The 23,858-nt window shown below is 46.4% G+C and overlaps 1 protein-coding gene across 1 annotated transcript; it reads right to left on the bottom strand.

Annotated features, from left to right (window-relative positions):
* Positions 1-1,136: 1,136 nt before the first annotated feature.
* On the bottom strand, positions 1,137-22,220 carry LOC134440912 (uncharacterized protein C6orf118-like). The gene is made up of 13 exons (XM_063191066.1): positions 22,105-22,220; positions 21,163-21,484; positions 19,911-20,032; positions 18,517-18,713; positions 18,072-18,248; positions 12,389-12,517; positions 11,129-11,191; positions 10,037-10,167; positions 8,759-8,817; positions 7,467-7,708; positions 3,895-3,948; positions 1,609-1,670; positions 1,137-1,292 (listed from the first exon to the last, which is right to left on the bottom strand). Exons 1-13 carry the CDS (start codon positions 22,130-22,132, stop codon positions 1,226-1,228), a joined length of 1,653 nt encoding a protein of 550 aa, XP_063047136.1. The 5' UTR covers positions 22,133-22,220; the 3' UTR covers positions 1,137-1,225.
* Between the last annotated feature and the right edge of the window lie 1,638 nt (positions 22,221-23,858).

Below are 23,858 nucleotides of genomic sequence, written 5' to 3' on the forward strand. Positions count from 1 at the left end.
GTACTGATAGCCGACTTTATCAGCTACGTATACATCGTGCCCTTACAATACATTTCCCTAGTCGTGTTTCATTAAAAATACAAAAACGTGGTGGTTTTTCACAAGGCAGAATACAGTGGTTGACCTGAATGAGAGATACTGAACTAAGTTGAGATATTTTGTTCGTTTGTTGCTATTGAGAAGAGCTGTGTGTGTGTGTGTGTGTGTGTGTGTGTGTGTGTGTGTGTGTGTGTGTGTGTGTGTGTGTGTGTGTGTGTGTGTGTGTGTGTGTGTGTGTGTGTGTATGTGTGTGTGATATGGATCCAGACCTTTGGATTGACTGCTGGAAGTCTGCCTGCTCTGCCGTTCTGGGGTGGGGGAGGGTAAAGTCTGATAGTGTTTGTGACAAGGTGACAAGGTGAAAAGGTCTCTGTCACGTCAATACCGACACTATAGCATCTCAAAGCCCAGCAAGACTCGGGAGCAAATGTGTCATTGTGATAGACAGTGCAATCAACATATTACAAGTTGCTCAAAATGACCATTAAGGTAATACAAAGGGCATTTTTTCAACAATGTTGTTGTCAACATCATGATTAGCTACTGACTGTCTGATGGAATGGTGGAAAAGGGCTGTCTGCTGCTAATCCAAGTTCTCTTTTTAAAACTGTTATATGATAAACAGTCTTAAACAACATAGTATAGTATAATTGCACAGTCTCATTGCACACATGTTTGTCCTGTGTGTCTTCATCCTATGTCTCTTTAACCCTCTGTTATAAACTTATTGTCACCAAAATGACAAGGACCAAGTCTTAATCTGTTACTCAAGACTCTCTGCATTGCCATAGCAATGTTGTTATGATGTACGTGGTTGAGTGTTTCCCTCGGGCCAATCTGCACTAAGATCAGAGAGAGTAGAGAGAGAGAGGTTCCATTGACCCGTTGTTTCCTGGTTCTATTATGGCCCCCTTAGGCAGACCTAGGCAGACCTAAGGACTGTTCTATTCATTGTAGGAGCATTATGACACGCCCCTTTAGGCAGACCGGAACCTGGTCATGTTAGGTGCCCATAGCAACCTATTATGTTGGCATATCTCTATACTTAAAGAATCTCTGCTAAGATGCTACAGAAACACAGACAAACAGGACAGCACTTACTATAAAATAATCCAGTCATCTTTATTTCCTGTCAGTAGTGTGGGGTGTACAGTAGAGTCCCACCCAGCAGTGCAGTGCTAGAGTGCTAGTGGTGAGGGCGCTGCTCCTCTGTCCCTATGCCCAGTGAGCTCCTGATGCTGTCCCATATCTCCCTGTGGACGTGGAGGAGGATGCACAGCATCAACGATCAATACTGCCCTACAAAGTGCAGCAACTACGCCTACATTCAAATGGAGAAAAAGTCTGCTGCTCTTTGAAACTGTGCTGCCTTTTGTTTTGCCAAAAGATATTTTCATGAATATTTACAAAGTAATAAACTAATATTCTTTACTAGTATGATCAAATTACAACAATGTAATGTGTGTGTGTGTGTGTGTGTGTGTGTGTGTGTGTGTGTGTGTGTGTGTGTGTGTGTGTGTGTGTGTGTGTGTGTGTGTGAGTGTGTGAGCATGTGTGTGTGTTACATACTTCCTCATCGTGTCATCCAACACCACTCCATTCAGAGACTTATCCAGAATGCCTTCCATGTCCTGGGCAGAGGAGAATACATTATGCTGTATGCCTGTGAGCCCTTAGTCCAGAGCCGCCATTGGAACCAACTGTATTGTCGGCCACATGGTAATGAGCTGGCATGGACATTTGGAAGGCAAGTGCTCAGTCCAAACCCAAACCACCCAAATCTTATCTGTATGCAATAATTGTGTGCAATACTTGTTTTTTTTATTTCATTTAAGGACCTTCAAACCTGTAAAGGCATAAAAGATGGAAACTAGCCTTTTCTATATTAAGCATTTTGTTCTAAATGCTAGTAATGTATTAACCTGGTTCTCACTCGGTGGTTGTTACCAACCATCTGGAACATTGTCAATCGCTTAGCTCTGGAAAGGCGTGGGTGTGTTCAAAACAGCTCGGACCTGATTGGAGAATTCACGTGGCTTTTTTTAAATCACATACCGTACTACTTCAACAACTGACTTGTATATACCCTGCCCCGCGATACCTCCCCGCGATTCTGATTGGACAGGCTGTGACATTTCTGATTCCTTTCGGGCTCGTCTAAAGGGTCATACACACACGTCACTGCTAGGTACTCGCTCAGCGAATGAACTCAATAGAATGTCAATGTGTTCCAGCGAGACTAGCAGGCGAGTAGGCGAGTACTGTACAAGCGATGCGATGTGGGCGGATCCCGAGTAACCAATTGGAAGGCAGAGTTCGGTACTTCTCGCCTGTTCATTGGCAGTTAAAGCCGCGGGAACTTTCAGTGAACGTTCCATGAAAGAGAGGCGAGTAGGCGAGCAAGCGAGAAGCTAGTAAATAGCAGCGATGTGTGTGTACGGCCCTTAAGATTTCCAGACCTTCGTGCGAGCTCACGAAAATGAGCGGGAAATGCTAGAAGGGTCTAAGTGAGAGCCAGGCTAGTAATATATGCTGTCCCTTTGTTAAATAAATAAACTTCAAACTTATCATGTGTGTAAGCATGTACAGTACTACATTAGCACAGACATTAACAGAAGACAAGATTAAGAGACAACAAATATTTGTCAAACATTAACCCTATCGCGCCGGACGCATCATATTTGATGCATCAAATTCAAAGCCCTCTCCACGCTGACACAAAAAAAATAGATCTCAAAAACATCCTGCGTGTCATTTCCAAACGTCCTGCAGTACACGGAAACCGCCACAAGAGAGCAGCGGTCAACAACAAGTTGATCACAGCTCGGCGAAAAATACAAAAATGGAGTAGAAGCGGTTTCCCTGACCGACGCTGAGATATCGTCAAATTGCAAAAGGTTTGTGTACAAATTTCCGAAATATAACTCTACATCCTTTAAATATGAACACTTGCTTTGTGCAATTAATCAAGGAAGAGTTTATATTTTTACACCGTGTTGCAGAGAGATCGTGCTAAAACTGATGAAACAAATAAGCACCATCCGGCGGTGGCAGGAAGTCAGCCATCAATGCATTTGCTCCATAGGGAAACTTACAAAGCATACCACGACGATCGTTTAACAAAACACACAAGTTGTTTTACTTCAAGACAAAGATATTGCCTTAAGAAACAGGTTTTACTTACAATTTTGAAAATGTAATGCAAAATGTTGAAATTATGATCTCGTAAAAAATGCATTGAAGTGAATGGAGAAATGATCCAATTGTAGTAATGGACCCATATATTCAAATTACACATCAAAAATGAATAATGATCTATATTACACTCATAAATAGGTTGTTAAGCATTCGATCAGCTATGTTTTTACATAGATTTTAAAAAATTACCCAACCAGGCTGTGGGAAATGTAAAATATGGTCCTGCTAAAACAAGGATAGGCTTAAAAAAATGGCAGGATCTCACTAAATATTTAAAGATAATCCTCAAATTAAATTGTCTGACAACTTTTTTAAATTAAAAAAAAGTTGTAAATGCATTAAAAGTCATTTTTCAATGGTCATGAAATTGGAATTTTCATTCCTTTAAAGCCTGATGCATCATATATGATGCATTAAATATCTCAGTGACCTTAACAAAATTTTGATTTTTTTTTTTTACATTTCTTATAAGGGACCAATATTGAAGCAAATTCCAAAAAAAATGAATTTTCTCTCATTGCTTTCATGGTTCAGGTTTCACAGGGTTAATGTAAAGGTATGCTGAGTGGCTAGCTCATCATTTGTCAGAACAAGGTCTCTCTGAAAGGGTCAGAAAATGGCCTTAAACTTCCAAAAAGCATGCCCATCTCCACTTGCCTTGTTGCTGTTCTTTAGGTGCTCATTGCCAGTCAGCAGGTGCAGGATTTCAGTCTGAGGGGACACAACACACAATGATGCCATTTGTAATACAACGGTCTCTGTCTGGTGTTATGCAGAGGGACAGAAAGAGACCGATACAGTGAGAGAGGGAAAGCTAGAGACTCATGGGGAGGCAGTTGAGAGAGAGAGAGAGAGAGAGAGAGAGAGAGAGAGAGAGAGAGAGAGAGAGAGAGAGAGAGAGAGAGAGAGAGAGAGAGAATTTGAATTTTAACACATCGTTTATTGTGACACCTTCACTATTTTACATTACAGGATATAGCCAACTCCATAGGTCGAAAATCCAGCATAGTGAAGGGAGGAGCCCTCTCCCTCATAACCACAACAAACCTTACAGCCCTTGCCCCACCCCATCATCATCCCATCACATGAATACAACCACATTATTACCAAATGAAGCGTAGCTTATGGCTACTATCAACTATCCACAAGCCTTTGTCCATACACCATTTCTTTCCAAACATATCAATGTTGTTAGTAAGTTGAAAATAGGCAAATTCTGCTGAGATCCTTGCCTCAACTAACATTTTGAACATGTCAATTTGTTCCACTGTTTTGCCCTCCTGCTCTAGCCTGTGACATTTCCACACAGCCATCTTGGCTTGACCAACAAGAAAATTTAAACATGTACATACAGATGCAGCTTTCTTTGAGTACTTCACGCCAAAAATAAACAATTCCTTGGAAAAAATGAAACCAAATCTAGCGCAAACTCGTGTGAGCGTGCAGAACAATGGACTTAATTTTACACATTCAGAAAAGACATGGAACACAGAGTCAGGTACGTTGCATGATGTACAAAGGTTAGAGACCCCACCCCCCAACCTTGCAAGAAACACCTTTGTGGCCATAGCACAGTGTAGGATGCGCCACTGAAGGTCACCAGCTCGTTTGGGGATCGGGCTTTTATACAAAGTCCTCCAAGAAGGTGCTGCGGATTGGCCGGCACCCAGAAAAGTCCTCCACTTAGTGTCTGGCCGCCCAATGAGTTGCGAACCGTAAGTGCTCTTCACACACACATGGTATAGCAGCCTCTTCCCAACTGTACAAAAACCCAGCCCAGTACAGTCTGTCCATTTAAGCAGTGAGCCCACCTGCACCCCTACCCCAGTGAATTTTGGGGATATCTTAAAATCAGGAAAACCCGGCGTGTCTGTACCCACACCCCTGGCCGCGCCTGGCCCAAGGGACAGCCTTAACCCGTCCGGCAATGAATCCTTTAAGCTCCCCAGCAGCCTTCCCATAGTCCTCAGTGACCTGAACCCCAGCTGTTGCGCCAATAGCTCAACAGGCTTCCACCCCTCATTTGGTAGGTCTAGCAGGTCTCCTACCCTTGAAAAACCCCGCCCAATGAACAGGTCAATTAACAAAGGTGAAAAACCCTGCTGTGCCCCAAGAAACTTGTTATAAAACAAAGGTTCTTCTGCCCCAAATGAACATCACCCTCCCTTGACATACTTAAAAGTCCAAGAGCTTTGAACACCGAGCTGTAGAAGGAGGAGTGGGGCTGCACTCTTCTCTGCGCCCAGTCACAGTCCATCAACACCAGGTGTTTATCAAGCAGCCCACCCCCTGCTTTCCTGAGTACTGCCAGTCCAAATTGCACCCATGGTGTACCCTCTGGTGAATACAGCAGTCTTTGAAGTGTCTGAAGACGCAGTGCCAACACCTTTGACTCCACATGTATTAACCCCTGCCCACCCTCAGACAAAGGCAAATGCAACACCCCAGGAGCCAACCAGTTGTAACCATCCCCCAAAAAAGAATGAAATTCCCTTTGGATTGACCCAATGAGTTCACTGGGTGGATCCAGCACTTTGGTCCTGTGAAAGAGCATAGAGGCAGCTAGATTGTTAATCACAAGACGCTGGCCTCTGTACGATAGTTGGGGCAGCACCCACCTCCCTTTGTGTAGTCTCCCCTTGACTTTGTCCAAAAGCCCCTCCCAGTTTTTGGCCATATACTTATCCGACCCCAAAAACACCCCAAGGATCTTGAAACCCCCCTTCCCCCATACACATGCTTTGGGCAACTTTGGAGGCAGGGTGTCTGCCCAATCCCCCAACAGAAGGGAAGTGCATTTATCCCAATTGACGCTGGCTGATGTAGCTCTTCCAAAAAGGTCCAGAGCCGACAACAGGACAGCAATGTCATTGTCGTTCCTTATCACCACCGTCACATCATCAGCATAAGCTGTGAGTCTGACGGGAGGTGAGAGAGGAGAGCCCAGTCTGGTGCGGTTACTCCAGTGAGATACTTCCTCAGGTGCCCCAGCAGGGGCTCGATGGCAAGAGAGTGGAGCAGCTCGGGCAAAAGGGCAACCCTGGCGAATGCCCCTGCTGACTGGGAACTGCCTTGTCAAAGATCCATTGATCTTCAACATACTGTACACATCCTTGTACAGCAACGAGATGTATGACGCAAACCCCTCCCCAAACCCAAAGGCTTTCAGAGTTTTTAGCATGTACATGTGCGAAACTTTGTCAAAGGCCTTCTCCTGGTCTAAAGAGAAGAGACCAAGATCAATTGAGAGAGAGAGATATGGCAATTTAGCATCCATCATTTATGTACTTCTTGGAGATGGAGGTAGTGTAATATACTATAGAGAAAGAAGATGAGAGAGAGAGAGAGAGGGGGGGGGGGCACTGAGTTGTTGGCAGGTTTTGCGAAACAAAAAATACAAACCGTGACAACAACATGGAGGCAGCAGGTTCATCTGGGTAAAAAATAAAGTACTAACGTCAGTTCTGGCCAGGCCATGGTAGTCAAGAAGCTTGCCGCCTTCCCCTTCATCTAATTCATTCCTAATTGATCCAGGTGCATTCCCTCAGCTGATAATCTTTCTTCCCTAGCGATTGGCCACACAGCTTCAGCACGCCTTTTAAATTCTATCCACTTCCTCTCAACTGTATGCTGCTCGGTTTTTGCTACCCACCACCTCCCCTGCTCCACCTTGTCGTGTATGATGTGACATGTTCTCTTGTCACATCGCTTGGCTCTGTTCATGGGGGGTTATCTCTCGCCCTGTCCTGCTGGGGTGAGAATTCCCTAAACTGCTGCTGCCCCCTGACTAAATGCTTTTCCATGCTGCTCATGGAAATAGGGGGGTTCCTCCGAACAGAGCTATACCGCCAAATGTAATTCATAATTTCAATAAAAGAAATTTCATTCATATTCTTCTCTTGTGTTTCTTGACTGAAATGGTTCTGACAGAAAAAGTCACGTGTGGAAAAGTTCAGTGCTGAACATAATTGGTGTGGGCACGGGCACTGAGACTGTTCTGGTTGGCTTGAAAAAAGTAATGGAGAGACAGAGAGACAGAGACAGACAGAGTGAGAGAGAGGGAGAGAGAGAGAGAGAGAGAGAGACAGAGACAGAGACAGAGAGAGAGACAGAGACAGAGACAGAGAGAGACAGAGAGAGAGACAGACAGACAGACAGACAGACAGACAGACAGACAGACAGAGACAGAGACAGAGACAGAGAGACGACGAGGGGAGAACGTGGCGCACCTTGGCGTCCCTGATGTACTTCTCAGTGGCGGAGGTGGTGGTGGTGGACACCATGTTCTCCTTGATGTCCTTCTCCAGCATCTGCACCTCCCTCCAGACGCTCCACACCAGCTTCCTCCTGGGCAGGGTGCTCACGTCCTCCTCCTCCTCCTCCTCCTTCACCTCCTCTGCCCTCTCCTCCTCCGGCTGTGGCTGCTGCTGCTCCCCCAGGACGCCCACCTCCTGCTCACCCAATGGGGAGGCTGCTCACAGAGGGCCACAGAGATAGGACAAACAGACAGCGAGGCGGAGAGAGAGGGAGAGAGAGAGAGAGAGAGAGAGAGGGAGAGAGAGAGAGAGAGAGAGAGATAGAGAGAGAGAGAGGGAGAGAGAGAGAGAGAGAGAGAGAGAGAGAGAGATAGAGAGAGAGAGAGAGAGAGAACATACAGACAGAGGTGTCAAGAGTAAAAGTGGGAAAAAAAGAAACACAGTTTCCATCCAACACGGGTAACTTGCATGAGTAACCAGTAGACGTGTGTACAAACATTCTTGTCTTACAATCGGCTGAATCTGTGCAGGTTGGATCAAGTTTGTGGTGGGTTCTAGTGTTTTTCAGTAACACAGTCTACCTCATTAGGTACCAAGGAGTAAAAGCTATGCAATACCATGTGCTAGTGTTGTAGTTACAGTACACCATGAATTTACTTTTACTTTAACTTTTGACACCACTGCATACATAGCATAGTATGTCTATGTCTGTCAGGGCTGTACTGGGCGATAAATAGGGACCGGGCGCTTTTGGCTTAAAGGGGCCCGTCATAATTAGCGGAACTGCAGAACTGACTTTCCGGTGGGCCCCGCACCCTCGTGGGCCCCTATTTTCAGAAATGAAAAAAAAAAATTCTGCACGATGGTGCAGGCCCACCGGGAAATGCCTGGTATGCCAGATGGCCAGTCCAGCCCTGATGTCTGTATTAAAGTATGTCTATGTCTGCATGGGAAAGTGAGAAACATAATTTTGATTCTTTGTATGACCAGTGCATGTACAGAAATGGACAATAAAGCCGACTTGACTTGACTTGATACAGGCAGAGGGTCAGAGAGATAGGACATACAGTAAGCAGAAGTGGCCATGCAACCTGGACTCCAATCCAGTGCAATCCAGTGCAAAATATTCCGAATGATCTAGTTTTACCCATGTGATTGACTGTGGGTTGCCCATCAATGGACATCAGGTGCACACACACACACGCACGCACGCACGGACGCACGCACGCACACACTCACTCACACACACACACACTTTTATGTACCGTTATCTTCTGTGGTGTCTGGACAGCTCTCCTGTGCAAGCTGGTACTCTTGCCTGACTCTGGACACAAACAAACAAACACACAAACCAATTTTGCCGACACTTTACATGACAGCACCATCATAAGCATGCCATGACACTGTCATAACTCACGTGAAGTTGTTATTAAAGGGGCATTCCACCGGTGGAGACATGAATATGTACTGAAAGTGGGTCATATGTATAGTAGAATAGTAACATACATTTCTAATTTGGTGCCTTCTTGGCCAAGAAAAGGCAGAGAATGACTTTTTAGTGTTTGTGGATTTGTGACAACAATCCCCATAATGCATTGCAATCCTCAAGTTCCACAGGCCACAACCAGGTAGCTCTGCCAGTGACTTACTGGAGCCTCGATGCCAGTGATTTCAAAAGCACTGGCACACTGATCTGTGATGGGTCTGTTAGCACATTAGGTCCAACCCCCTATGGGCGGGGTTGAAAGGGTGGGAAAAAGGCTTGTAGTCTCAACAGAAATCCACCTCTCTTACACTTCCTCCTACAATGATGCAAAATGACTATTTTTACATCATTGTAGGAGGAAGTGTTAAGAGGGGAATACAGATTTCTCCTGTCTCAGGGGGAATTGAGAGAGTGTTGCATGACCATTGAAAAGTATGACTGGGTGTCTAGCAACGGAAAGCCTAATGCAAATGGGTGGAGTGTCCCTTTAACATTATATCTCATTAACAGAATACGTATGTTATAACCTTACTGTCACCAAAATTGTAATGGCTATGTCAATCTGTTATTAAGGCTCTCTGTAATGTCATAACAATGTTATTATGATGTAGTCTATTTTTTTTAAATACTTTTTTTTTCTGGTTTTTCAACTTTATTTAGACAGGACAGTGAAGAGTGGGACAGGAAATGAGTGGGAAAGAGAGACGGGGGAGGATCAGAACATGACCCGGTTCAGGAATCGAACCCGGGTTGCTCACGTAGCAGTCCAGTGCCCAGCCGACCAAGACACGGCTGGGCCGTGATGTAGTCTAGTTGAGTATATACAGTGAATAAGCCCGCCGGCGACCCCATCTGCTCAAAGAGGCTATGTGTCATTTTGGCTATTGTCACTCATGACAAGTTGTTTGGGTGATTGAATGTATTCTCTTGGGAGCTCATAGTACCTGTGAAGTTCATAGAATGTGACTGGTAGCTAAATCCTGGCATCAATGTACTAACTTCAGCTCACATGTGTGGACAGACAGACAGACTGACGCACGCACGCATGGATGCCCACCTGTTGTTCTCCTCCAGGACTCTCCTGGCCTCCTCCACTAGCTCTGACACCTCCTTCTCCGCCTCCTCCAGCTCCCCTTCCCCCACAAAGCAGCTGCCCATCTCCCCACACAGCACCCCAGAGATCTCCGCCTGAAGATGAGGAGTGGGGAGGGAGATGAGTTACAGTTAAAAACAAAAAAAAAATCTGTTTATTAAATTTAAGTTCACTAAATTCCTTGTGCAAAAGCCTTCAGTAATATTGCTGCAGGTTTGAGGTGAGAAAGCTTCATCAAGGATGACATTTTTTTTTGTCCAAGGATAAAGGTTAAAAACACTGCACACTGATTGCTGTTCTTTATTAATTTCTCCAACAAATAGAAAATAAAAAATAACAGCAATCAGGGTGCAGTATTCTGAACTTTCCTCTTTGAAGATTTTTTAAAAATTCAACTGTCACTCAAATTCCACATGTCCACCTCCTCAAAAGCTTTAAAAAAAACAAGTGTGTGTGTGTGTGTGTGTGTGTGTGTGTGTGTGCACGCCGCATGCAGTACGGTTTGGTGTGGTGAAGTGTGTGTGTGTGTGTGTGTGGGGGTGGGGGTACAGTGTGGTGTGATGGAGTGTGTGTGTGGGTGCATGTGTGCGTTCGTTTGGGTGTGTGTGTGTGTGTATGTGTATGAACATGCGTGCAGTATGTGTGTGTTTGTGAGTGTGTGTGTGTGTGTGTGTGGGGTACCGTGTGGTGTGATGGAGTGTGTGTGGGGGTGCATGTGTGCGTTCGTTTATGTGTGTGTGTATGTGTATGTGTATGTGTATGTGTGTGTGAACATGCGTGCAGTATGTGTGTGTTTGTGAGTGTGTGTGTGTGTGTGTGTGTGTGGGGTACCGTGTGGTGTGATGGAGTGTGTGTGTGGGTGCATGCGTGCGTTCGTTTGTGTGTCTATGTGTATGTGTATGTGTGTGTGAACATGCGTGCAGTATGTGTGTGCTTGTGAGTGTGTGTGTGTGTGTGTGTGTCTGTGTGTGTGTGTGTGTGTGTGTGTGTGTGTGTGTGTGTGCGCGCACGTGTGTGTGTGTGTGTGTGTGTGCGCGCGCACGCGTGTATGTTTACCACATCCTGAAAGACGGGTTGGAAGTGGCGGAGTGTAGCTTCAATGTAGGTATCGTACTCTGCCTGCAGTGATGGACAGAAAGAGAAAATATAAATAAACAAATGAGCAGCCAGGTGGGGGGTTGTTACGGCCACGTGTGCGTCTGTGTGTTAATCACAACTGCAAGTAAGTTGATTTAAAATAAATAATATATACAATACTAAATTAATGATAACACAAAACAAGGTCAGGAGAAGATGCAGTAATACAACATCCATCATTAGTGCAAGGACATTGATTTGACACTTAATCTCTGAGAGGATTTAAGCAGAGAGAGTAGAGAGAGAGAGGTTCCATTGGCCCATTATTTCCTGGTTCTATTATGGCCCCCCTTAGGCAGACCTAGGCAGACCTAAGGACTGTTCTATTCATTGTAGGAGCATTATGACACGCCCCTTTAGGCAGACCGGAACCTGGTCGCGTTAGGTGCCCATAGAAACCTATTATGTTGGCATATCTCTATAGAATATCTCTGATTTAAGGAGGCTGGGCTGGGATGGGGCTGAGCTGTGCTGGGCTGGGCTGGGCTAGGCTGAGCTGGGATGGGCTGGGATGGGGCTGAGCTGGGCTGGGCTTAGCTGGGCTGGGCTAGGCTAGGCTGAGCTGGGCTGGGCTAGGCTGGGATGGGATGGGGCTGGGCTGGGCTGGGCTAGGCTGGGCTGGGCTGGGATGGGGCTGAGCTGGGCTGGGCTGGGCTGGGATGGGATGGGGCTGAGCTGAGCTGGGCTGGGCTAGGCTGGGCTGGGCTGGGCTGGGCTGGGCTGAGCTGAGCTGGGCTGGGCTGGGCTAGGCTTGGCTGGGCTGGGCTGGGCTAGGCTTGGCTGGGCTGGGCTGGCAGTTATTTCAGGTATCCCACTAATTAGTCACCCTTGGCTGCTGTGGGCTGTAGACCTACAGCCAGGAATAATTATGTCCAGGCGCTAGCTTCCAGGGCTCTATAAATGCTCTTCTGTGTGTGTGTGTGTGTGTGTGTGTGTATGTGTGTGTGTGTGTGTGTGTGTGTGTGTGTGTGTGTGTGTGAGAGAGAGAGAGAGAGAGAGAGAGAGAGAGAGAGAGAGAGAGAGAGAGAGAGAGAAAGAGAGTACTATACTGTATGTATGTGTGTGTGAGAGAAAGATAGGTGTGTGTGCGTGTATGCGTGTGTGTGTGTGTGTGTGTGTGTGTGTGTGTGTGTGTGTGTGTGTGTGTGTGTGTGTGCGCGTGCGTGCGTAAAGGACAACCTTGATTTCTCGGAGGAATTTTCCAAACGCAGGTGACCTGTCGCACACGTCAGTGAAGACGTCACTAATGACCCGGAGACGCTCTTTGCTGGGACCCGAATGTGAATGGACCGAGAGCTTCTGCAGCTCCTGTGGATCACACACACACACACACACACACACACACACACACACACACACACACACACACACACACGTGCGCGCGCGCACGCACACACACGCACGCACACACACAGCTAACTGCACTCATCCTCACCTCACCTGGGAGACTGACTGCCCAAAATAGCCTGTCCTGTCTCTCTATTGCGCATCATTGCTTGATTTGTAACTAATACGAGTGTTAGGGCTTAGAAAGTTAGAGTTTAGAGTGTTAGGGCTTAGAGAGCTTAGAGTGTTAGGGCTTAGAAATAGTGTCATACATAACTTTTCAGTGCATAAAAGTGCATTGTGCAATGATCATTACTCCACTCACAACACAATATTCGTGCATTTATACACACACACACACACACACACACACACACACACACACACACACACACACACACACACACACACACACACACACACACACACACACACACACACACGCACGCACACACACACACACACACACACACACACACACACACGCACGCACACGCACAGACACACATATTCACAACATTCCCTTGTGTGTTTGAGTTTCCACCAGTTGCTGTTTTTAGGAGGATAAGTGTGAATGATGTCAAGGACTTTAATGATCTCCCTACGGTGTAGCGTCGACTCGGCATCACACCTTTTCCTCCAGAGCATCAAAGGGTTAAAGTGTGGACTCCCATATTCCCTCCATCCCCACAAGTCATATCCCAAGGTACCTCACACAAAGGATTAACCCATTGTGTCCTGGAGCGACATATACGCTGCATTCAAGTTCTTGAGATTTGAGCTATTTTATTAAAGATGTGGGTATGTTAGAGCTGAATGAACACCATACTAGTGTAAAACGAAGGTTCTAGATTTTAAAGGCAACTTATCTCATGTTTGTATGTGCTTCGGAGGCTGAGATATTTAGGATTTGATAGGCAGAGAGAACCCTTAACCAAAAAGGGCTTAGGACAAAATGGGTTAAGGGGAAACTTCCCATCCTCCCCATACATAAAAATAAGACAGCTTCTCACCCACTCCTGTCATCAGGAAGAAAATAAATCAGACTAGCTAACGACTACAAGCCAAATTATTGTAAAATATGAAAGAAGACACAAAATCACAACTTTTATTTTTACAAGTTGCTGTCCTTTTGTCTTCCTTGTTTACTGTATGAAAGGTTTGGTATGCATGTCTTATGAAACAGTCACAAATCCTTCAGCTGCTATGAATGTGTTATGCAGGGACACGTCAGGTTAAATGTTACCGTGAAATACCACCCATGCCATGAATTCCACCCATTTCGCTTTCTCAAATCGTCTTTTTCCATGAATTAAGAAGTTGTTTTTCCACCCCCTCACACACACTACATTTGACAAATTGTGTACGTATGTCGTGTTCATACAGTCATACCTACGTCCATATTTCATGCGCGGATGCTTTTCCAGTTCCAGCCTTCCGTGTGTATCTGTATTCGTCTCACACGTAGGGTACGAATGGGCAGGGTCTGTCCTGGGGGTGGTCCAACTGGGCAATTGCAAGGGGTCAAGGGGGTGGAACCATCCCAAAAATCCACCCCCGACAACATTGCAGGAATCACCAATTAGCGCTACTGACATGTTATTCTGTGCTATTACAACGCTATCAAAATAATAGCATGCTATTGGAGGTTTCTATCAACAGTTTAAGCAGTTTTTTTTGCCGGTTTTGCTTTTTTTCATGGGGGGCTGGGCTGCGGTTGGAGGCAGGGTGCCGGAAGGGGCATCGTCCGGGGCTCCAGTCAATTGCTACGTGTACATGATGTTTTTGAATCGGATCTAATAGATCGGATTTAAGTAGATCGGATTAAGAGTTATTTTGCGACGTGTATACATGGCAATTTCACTTAAATGCGATTAAACGTCTGGGGAAAATAAAGCATTGCGATTGGACTGAGGACGCACGTGCTGAGTGAGCCAAATAAGGCGTGGGGGCGTGGTCGCCAAACCTCCGGGGAACTACTGGGACACAAGCTAATCTTCAGCCCGAAAATGAATTCCCTCAGTGGACTCAAGGCTGGTAAAATCCCCTTTGGGTCTGGTTCTTTCAAATGCTAGTTAGCACCCTCCTAGCTTAGAAAAACGAACTGGTGAAAGGGTGATGTGGAGTGTTGCGCCCAGCCCTTACAGCTTGGCTGTGCTACATATGTTTGTAATTGATCTGTCCACTGTCTCCAGCCCTGCAGGTGGAGCTGTGGGCTCATGCGAACAGGAAACATCTTTGGGCTAATGGGTTGGGCTACAAAAGGAGTCCTTCCTGTTTGCTTGCTCTCTCTCCACTCTGACTCGGCTCACTCGTCTGGCAGACCGTATGGTCAAGGCCGACGGCAGCCATGCTCCAGCACCACACTCGCACCACAACACTCACTTACTGATACACCCCTTGGTTGGTTCATGTTACTGATCGTCCATGTTTTTGTAAATAAACCTTTGTTTTAGTAAAATGCACAAATCGGCGTGGTCTCCCTTTATGTTACTATCACTCACGAGCCAGTGGTCGTAACATATGGGGGCTCGTCCTAACTAAAGATTCAGAGATTTGGTAATGATTTGGTATAGGCTACGATAATTCCTGCTATGGTGGCAGCGTAGGAAGGTGCGCAGGCCTATTTTGGGTACAGTTGTCAATAAGTATACGATAATTCCTTCTACTGTGTTAGCGTAGGAAGGTGCGTAGAGCTTCTTGTATACCATTTGCTTTTGGAACAGCTACTGTAATTCCTTCTACTGGCTAGAAGAGCGTAGGAAGGTATGTGGAGCTATTTTGGATAGTGATCAGTTTGAGTAAAACTACAAGAATTCCTTCTACTGGAAATGGGAGAGTAGGAAGGGTAGTAGTTAGGTTACAAGTGCATTGACTGATATGATTTAATTCAGGGTCTATCAGTCATCATTTCTTTGGGGAGATCCGCTGGTTTGTGCTTTTGATGGTTTACATTTGCAAGTGTAGGTAGAACATTAGAGCATTGATTTGTTTGTTTCAGCCATTTGGTCAAGTTTCATTGCAGTTTGTAGCATGGCATAGAGCCTTTAGGAGCTGTCGCCTTTATCCCCATCTAGCACGGGTTTTAGGTTCCTGCGGTCACAGAGTCTGGGCGAGGGCACCGCCTTGGAGAAACGGCTGAATCGGCTTTGTCGGGATAGTACGTCTCCACAGGTATTGGTGAGTAAATGATCCTCGTCCTCGGGCTCTGTGTGAAAATAGGTTAGACTAGTGGGGGGGCAAATGTTTAGGGGGATGCTCCATGGTTAATTTGCTGTGTTGACAAAACTGCAATGTTTTAGTGACCGAGTTGGATTGTTTGTAGAGGGCCTAGCTTGATTGAGCTAGTTTTGCTTTTGTTTCTTTTGGCTTATTCACACAGTAGGCAAATTGTTGATGGTTCTAGTATACTTTTAGTTTGTCATTGACTTGATTCGGCACAATGATTACAATGGAGGATTTGGTCAAGGCTCCGCTGGAGAGCTTGTTGGCAGCATTAAACAAGCAGGAATTGGTGCAATTAGCTGGTCAGGGAATTGACTTGCCATCAGCAATTAGGTCAGCTAAGGAGAAACACCTGACTGAAATGCAGACCGAAATGCAACCTGTAATTGAGGCTGCACCGCCTGTTAGTCTAAGCTTGTTAAGTTTTGAGCAACAAAAACGGCTGTTTGAATTGGAGAATTTTGAATTGGAGAAAATGAGACTTGAACTGGAGAAAAGTAAATTGGAAGTTGAGAAAATGAGGATGGAACATGAACTTCAGCAAAAGGCGGAGGATAGGTTGTTTGAAAATTTGGAATTCATACCTAACTTTGATGAGCGTGAGCCAGAGGTCTTTTTTTCATTGTTTGAACATGTAATTGCGGAAAGAAAAATTAAAGATGAGGATCGAACACTGCTCTTGGTGCCACGGCTAGTGGGTAAAGCACAGAGGGCATTTGTGGCTTTACCTGTTGAGAATCGAAACTATGATGTGGTAAAACAAGCCATCTTAAAATGTTACCAACTTCATCCAGAAGCTTATCGACAGCGATTCAGGAATTCAAGCAAAAATAGCAATGAAACTCATGCAGATGTGGTGAGGAGATTGACCAAGAGTTTTAATCAGTGGCTCACTGCAGAGTCTGTCGCCAATTTTGAAGCGCTGCGTGATTTGCTGATTTTTGAACAGTTTCAGAATATCTTGCCTAAAAGAATTCTTCACTTAATCAATGGGCGCGGAGTAAAGACTGCAGCAGAAGCAGCTGTTCTGGCTGATGGTTTTGAATTGACTCACAAGAGTAAGGCATATCATGGCACACCTCGTTATCACGATCATCGAATTAACCCTTCGCATCAATCTCAATTGCATTCTCATTGTCCTCGTTATGGTCGTAAAGACAATCGTTATGATCCTAGTTCTCCTTCATTGAATTCTCCTCCTCGTTACAATCGCAAAGACCATTTTAGTCATGGCAATTGCAAGATTCCAAAGTTAGACCCAAATGTTAATGACCAAGTAGGCCTACGAACAATTGACCAATGTAATTATTGTTTGGAAGAAGGACACTGGAAGAAAAATTGCCCAGTGTTACTGGCACGTTCTAAGGCTCAAGTTGAGAAAAGTAGACCTGTGGTGTCTTCTGCTGGGCGCCCAGGTGGTATTGGTAAGCCTGACATGTCTACCCCATCTGCTGTGGGGGTGGATAATTGTTTGCAGCCTTCTCCACTTAAGAAGTGCAGAGCTGTGCCAGGTGAGGCACACGTGCAATCAGAGACGGCAGGTGTGTCTACCTGTGCATCATTTGTCGAAGGTGACTTCGGGTCTTTGATTGGTCAAGGCAAGCCTACCCATGAATTAATTGGGTTGTTTAGAAAAGGTGCGGGTTAATGCACTCTTGTGTTTACGGGTTGGTCATTCTCTGTTCTTTGTCTCTCTCCTAACCCGTCCTTTTTGTTTGCCTTAAAGGTTTGCTGTCCAAGGATCCGGGATTTGCAGGTTGCAGATTGGGCTGGGGGTGGGGAGGGTGAAAATTGGCATTGCGGTATTGGCATAACTTTGTTGTGCTTCATTACTTCGTGGGGCACTTTTACATCAATATATGGAAGCCACAACATTTCTAGTCGCTTAGGGACTTTAAAGTAAGCAAAACTTTCATGTGAAAATCAACAGGAAGTGCCGCCATCTTTTTCTCACTGACAAAGAGCACGGGCTCTTGGCGCCATCGTGTGGTCAACGAGCATGCGTGGAACGACCGGATTTATTGTAATTCTGATTAAAAGGTTACATGACAGAGGAACGTGTTTAATCGGATTTAAAAGAGGAATAAACCACCCACTTTAATCGGACTTAAGTTTAAATCGGAATAAACTTAAATCCTGTTCGGTAAGTGTTTACATGATGTTTTTAAAGTGGAATTAAGTTTTAATGAGATTTAAAGTGAGTTAAATCGGATTTAAATGCCTCATGTAAACGTACCAATTGTAGCATTGCCACTGCGAATGGGCATTGGAGGGTTAACGTGTGAGCTCCCTGCTCAGGTGCGTTCCTCACCTGCTCTAGCTTCTTGTGGTGTGCGTCGGCCATCTTGTTTCCACTCATGCCGCTCCGCTCGGCCAGGTCCTGCCGCTGCACCACGCTCCGCTCCAATGCCCGCAGCGTGCGCAGCTGGTCCCCGCGAGTCAGGCCCCCCAGGTGGGTCCGCGTGTACCAGAACCGGCCCTGGTCCACCTGCATCACATCACAATGACATCACATCACATGCTTCACATCTTATCACACTAATTTTTATCCAGGGTGACTTACAGTTATTTAGGTACAGGGTATTGGTACAGTCCCAGGGGCAAAAAAATGCACATTTGAATCCTTTTTGTTTCAATTGCCCAGATTTTGGCCAAAGACCTTTCTCTTGGTACACAGCACAAACAGTGTGCAGACAGGCTGCATTTGTTTCAATCCTCTATTTCTAAGAAAGAAACAAAGAAAGGAAAGGACACACCTCCGCACATGCTGCTGCCTGGTCGTGAGATCCAGGTCCTGCACCTGCAGGTGTGGGAGGCTGGGAGAGGTGAGGAGGTGTCTTGGCCTCCCTATGTCTGCGGCTGGGCTTCACCAGGAACACCTCTGCTGTGTCCAGCACCGCCCTGGGCTCCCCTGCCACTGTGGGGGTGGGGGCACGGCTAGTGCGGCTACGGTCTGGAGAGGAGAGGAGAGGAGAGGAGGGGGGAGAGGGGAGGGGAGGATAGGAGGGGAGAGGAGAGGAGAGGGGAGGAGAGGAGGGGAGAGGGGAGGGGAGGACAGGAGAGGAGAGGAGGGGAGAGGGGAGGGGAGGACAGGAGAGGAGAGGAGAGGAGGGGAGAGGGGAGGAGAGGAGAGGATAGGAGAGGAGAGGAGAGGAGAGGAGGGGAGATGGGAGGAGGGGAGAGGGGAGGGGAGGACAGGAGAGGATAGGAGAGGAGGGGAGAGGGGAGGAGAGGAGGGGAAAGGGGAGGAGAGGCGAGGACAGGAAAGGTGAGAGGAGGAGAGGAGTGGAGAGGAGAGGAGACAGGAGAGGAGGGGAGAGGGGAGGAGAGGAGAGGGGAGGAGAGGAAAGGGGAGGAGAGGAGGGGAAAGGGGAGGAGAGGCGAGGACAGGAAAGGTGAGAGGAGGAGAGGAGTGGAGACAGGAGAGAAGTGGAAAGGAGGAGAGGGCAGGAGAGGAGAGGGAGGAGAGGGGAGGAGAGGAGTGGAGAGGAGAGGCGTGGTGAGTTGAGGAAAGGAGAGGAGAGGAGAGGAGAGAAGAGAGGAGTGGAGAGGAGTGGACAGGAGGAGAGGGGAGGAGATGAGAGGGAGGAAGGGGAGGAGAGGAGAGGAGATGCGAGGACAGGAGTGGAGAAAAGAGGAGAGGAGAGGAGAGGAGAGGAGAAAAGAGAAGAGAAGAGAAGAGAAGAGAAGAGAAGAGAAGAGAAGAGAAGAGAAGAGAGCAGAAAGGAGAGGAGAGGAGATGAAGTGGAAAAAGGAGACAAGATGAGAGGAGAGAAGAGGAGACACGACGAGAAAAGAGAGTAGAGCACATAAATATAAAGTAGAATAGGTGTCCAGGACCGATATTGAGGTGGTGGTGCTGGTAAAGTTAGTCATGGACTCTGTAATGATATTACTTTGAGGAGTACCATCACAAATATGTGATTAGAATTTTGCCCAAATTTTGAGTTCTCATTATGATGTCATAATGACTTTGCGAGATTTTTAACACAGACGTCTATGGGAGCTGTAGAGTGTTCCAGTAAAATTCTAGAAGAACCTTTAGAAATTCCTTACTCCTCAAAGGGTTAAGCGTCCTTCAAACACACACACACACAGACACAGACACACACACAGACACACACACACACACACAAGCCCATGCTCTTACGTGATTTGTCGCTGCCTCCGACCTCCTTGACGCTCTGCCCCTGTAGTGACGTAGTGGCGCTGGTGAAGTTGGTCATGGCGTCCATCATGTCCCCCACCCGCTTGGCCCTCTCCTGCTGCTCCCTGCTCAACAAGGGATTTAAGAAGAAAAATCCACACACTGTTGCTGCGCCCCATTTATTTCACACCAATTTGTTTCTGTAAAGTAGTGAAAGTGAAATCCCATTGAGAAACTCCAAGTCCCATTGTCATTGTGACACAGCACTCCACAGCACACAAGTGAACACTGCACACACTGCACACAACGAAATTGCATTTATGCCTCACCCGTGCAAGGGGGCAGCCCTCAGTGGCGCCCCATGGGGAGCAGTGCGGTGGGACGGTACCATGCTCAGGGTACCTCAGTCATGGAGGAGGATGGGGGAGAGCACTGGTTGATTACTCCCCCCACCAACCTGGCGGGTCGGGAGTCGAACCGGCAACCTCTGGGATGCAAGTCTGACGCCCTAACCGCGGCTCACCCATGACTGCCCTACATACATACGTAGATACATAGAATGAAGAGATTTATGGACATGGAAAAGTTTTCACACAGTTTGAAAATGCGAGAGGAACAATTTGGAAAGAAACGGGAGAAATGGCTTTAGCACAGAGACGATGATACCACTGACCTAATGATACAGGGACATACTTGATTGTTTGTATTTATAAAAGAATGAAGGGATGAACCCATAAGATGTTCTATTTGACCTCGTCAACTACAATGGTCCGGCAATGGGAAGCACAGTACAATACCGTTGGACTAAAGGACCAGTCCCTAAGCCCAACGGCATCGACACTGTGGGAGGGAGGTTTACTAACGTTCCACACCAACTCTGCTAGTTAGCCTCCGTTACACTCTCCCCCTTAAACCTCAATCCCAATCTGGTCACGGCACCACTGTGACAGAGGTCATCTTGGACCTGTTTGTCCCCCTCGGTGTGCGAACGTGCGACCTCGTCAACTACATCGGTTTGGCAATGGGAGGCACAGTACGATACTGCTGGACAAAAGGACCAGTCCCTCAGCCCAACGGCATCAACACTGTATGAGGCTTTGGGAGGGAGGTTTACTAACGTTCTTTCATGCCAACTCTGCTAGATAGCCTCTGTTGCACTTGTAACCTTGCATCTGGATGTAAAAAATGTATAATAAGTAAAGTAAAAAGAAAAGAGATTTGGATGTGCGTGGCAGGCACGCACTCTAAAGACTACCTGAGGAAGGAGGCCCAGTCCTGCTGGCCCATGGTGCTGCGGCCCCTGCCGTCGCAGGCCTCCGCTGCCTCCCAGAAGGCCTTCCTGGGCCCCCAGCGCGTATGGCCCAGGGCGTCGGGCCGCAGGTGCCCGGCCAGATACGTCTTGATGTCGGCCTTGTGCGCCTGCTCCAGATTGTCCAGGATCTTCCGGCAGTCCAACAGGTGGGCGCGGGGTCCATGACAGGGTGGCAGGGGCTTTGGCTGGGGCTTGTGTTGGGGCTGGGGCTGAGTCTGGCGCTGGCTGGGTGAGTCACACATAGCTGCTGCAGCAAGGCAATTTTCTTTAAAAAAAAAATAAAAAAAAAATACATGAGCTAATAACAAAAGCACTGCAGAGTTGGAGGACAAATGAGATACCATGGGGTAGCCGGGACGGGACGGGGTCTGGCTGGCTGCTTGAGTCACACATAGCTGGAGAGGAGAGCACAGGAAAATATAACTTACAGCCAGTTGTCCAATGCCCAGGAAGGTTTGTCTGTGTGTCTGGGTGTGTGTGTGTGTGTGTGTTGGGGGGTCTCATTACATCATTGGGTGGAGAAGCCTTTCAAATGACTGTCCAGGGGTAGCCTAAAAAGCCTACCAGGGACCCTGGATACAGATGCATACCGACTAGGGAAATGGTTTATAAATTGCTTCATTAGTGAATATTTCAGTCACCATGGTTAGTCAAAACAACTGAGTTGCTTAGAACTAAACGTTATTATTTTATTTTTTTAAGTGGTTGGAGTGCAGTAGGGTCAGCTGATTAATAGAATTGTCTGGAGCAAAATGTGGTAGAAGGCGTAGGGCCTACGGTTTTTACTCTCTGACGGCCGAGATCTGCCCCTGAAGAAACGAGTTGTTGATTCTTTCGCCCGCAGCTAAAACAAATTCGCCATAAACAGTCGTGTAACATTCTCACCTTTTGGGACGTTCTTCAGTTTTGACATGAGGAACCTTGTCAGCGACTTTCCCGCATGTAAACAGTCCGAGGGAGGCGAACTGAGGTTCTGTTTACGGTTGCTAAGCGCTGAATTCTTGCCACTCCTTCTGAGATTTGAGGTCCAGGCAGAAGAAGGCAGGCACGCGCGTTTTGGATTTTGGTTTTGATTTCGAAAGGTCGGCCTAAACTTGGGCCTACTAGCCTATAAGGCCTATGCCTTGATCCTCCAAGTTATGTTGAAACGACAACAATTATGATTCAAGCAACACTTATTTAATTTCTCTCTACGTTTGCAGACGATAATAAGGATATTGAAAGGACTTCGTATTAAATATCCCTAGTAATACACCATCTGTAGGAGATGGTTGCAGATGAGAATAGATCTATGTTATTTGGTTTGTTTGGTTTTTGACTTATCATGCCCCCCCTTCGCGAAATTCATTTACCTGGACACTGAATGAAGGGGGCCCTTGCTCACAATCTGGCCTCAAAATGTGTGTTATTATTTAAGATGTCGAGATTTTTTGTTGTCACTGGTGGCGACCATTGAGGCGCTAGCCTTTAGGCCTAACATAGCAGCAGTGCGTAAACAGTGCTTAGGCGTCAATGCGCAATATTGTTTTTTTTCACTCTGGTGATAAGTTGCTATTCTCGATGGCGATGCTGTTGTTGTCAGCGCCGCGGAATCTCTCCGGCAGATGGCGATGTAGATCCACGGCTCTGTAGAAAAGCCCTGTATTCCAGTAGGTTTGCTCTCTGACGTCAATGTACGCACGAGCCCTCTGCGCCTCCCCTCTGCTGTCAGGCACCGTGTGCGCAAGGTTACATTACAAAGAGGCCGTCCATGCATAGCGATATATTGTTCATAAGCAACATCTGCAGCCAAACAAACAGTCAAAATGAGCCACTCCTGACACACATGAGGATTTTCTGAAATATTTAATAAAAGTAATTACTGTTCTTACATTTATCATTGAGACATTCCTCATTATTCTTGGGCAACAGTATGCAATGGTCTCGGAACCATTTTATGTGTTCCATAACGTACACTTTGTACAAAACAAAAATGTTGACTTTCTTGTATAAAAAATATAAGTTAATTTAAATTTAAATCTAATTAAGAAAATAACAATAGTAATAATAATAATTATAATTCTTAATAATAATGATAATAATCAATAATTATAATAGTTGCTAAACATAGTGCAGACATGGGGAGCAAATTGATTTGGACAGAGTGGGATTGGATGGGGGTGTACAATGCAATGGAGCCTTTAATTTTTGAAGGGTGTGTGTGTGTGTGTGTGTGTGTGTGTGTGTGTGTGTGTGTGTGTGTGTGTGTGTGTGTGTGTGTGTGTGTGTGTGTGTGTGTGTGTGTGTGTGTGTGTGGGAAGGTGGGGGGCAGGGCAGTCTTAAGCCATTGCACACAGAGTCAGAAAGTGCACGACTGCCACAGTTAGCACCATAAGAGTGGATAGCTTACTTCTGCCAAATCTTGCACACACACACACACACACATGCACGCATATACATACGCACACGCATACCCACACGCACACGCACACAGAAAAGGTTTACCACACTGGAAGCAGATTTGAACACAGGCTACTAACACCCACAGGTGTATCCCTCCTCTCTCTCTCTCTCTCTCTCTCTCTCTCTCACACACACACACACACACACACACACACACACACACACACACACACACACACACACACACACACACACAC

This window comes from Engraulis encrasicolus, chromosome 24, assembly GCF_034702125.1.
Source record: "Engraulis encrasicolus isolate BLACKSEA-1 chromosome 24, IST_EnEncr_1.0, whole genome shotgun sequence".
In the NCBI taxonomy this organism is placed as follows: domain Eukaryota; kingdom Metazoa; phylum Chordata; class Actinopteri; order Clupeiformes; family Engraulidae; genus Engraulis; species Engraulis encrasicolus.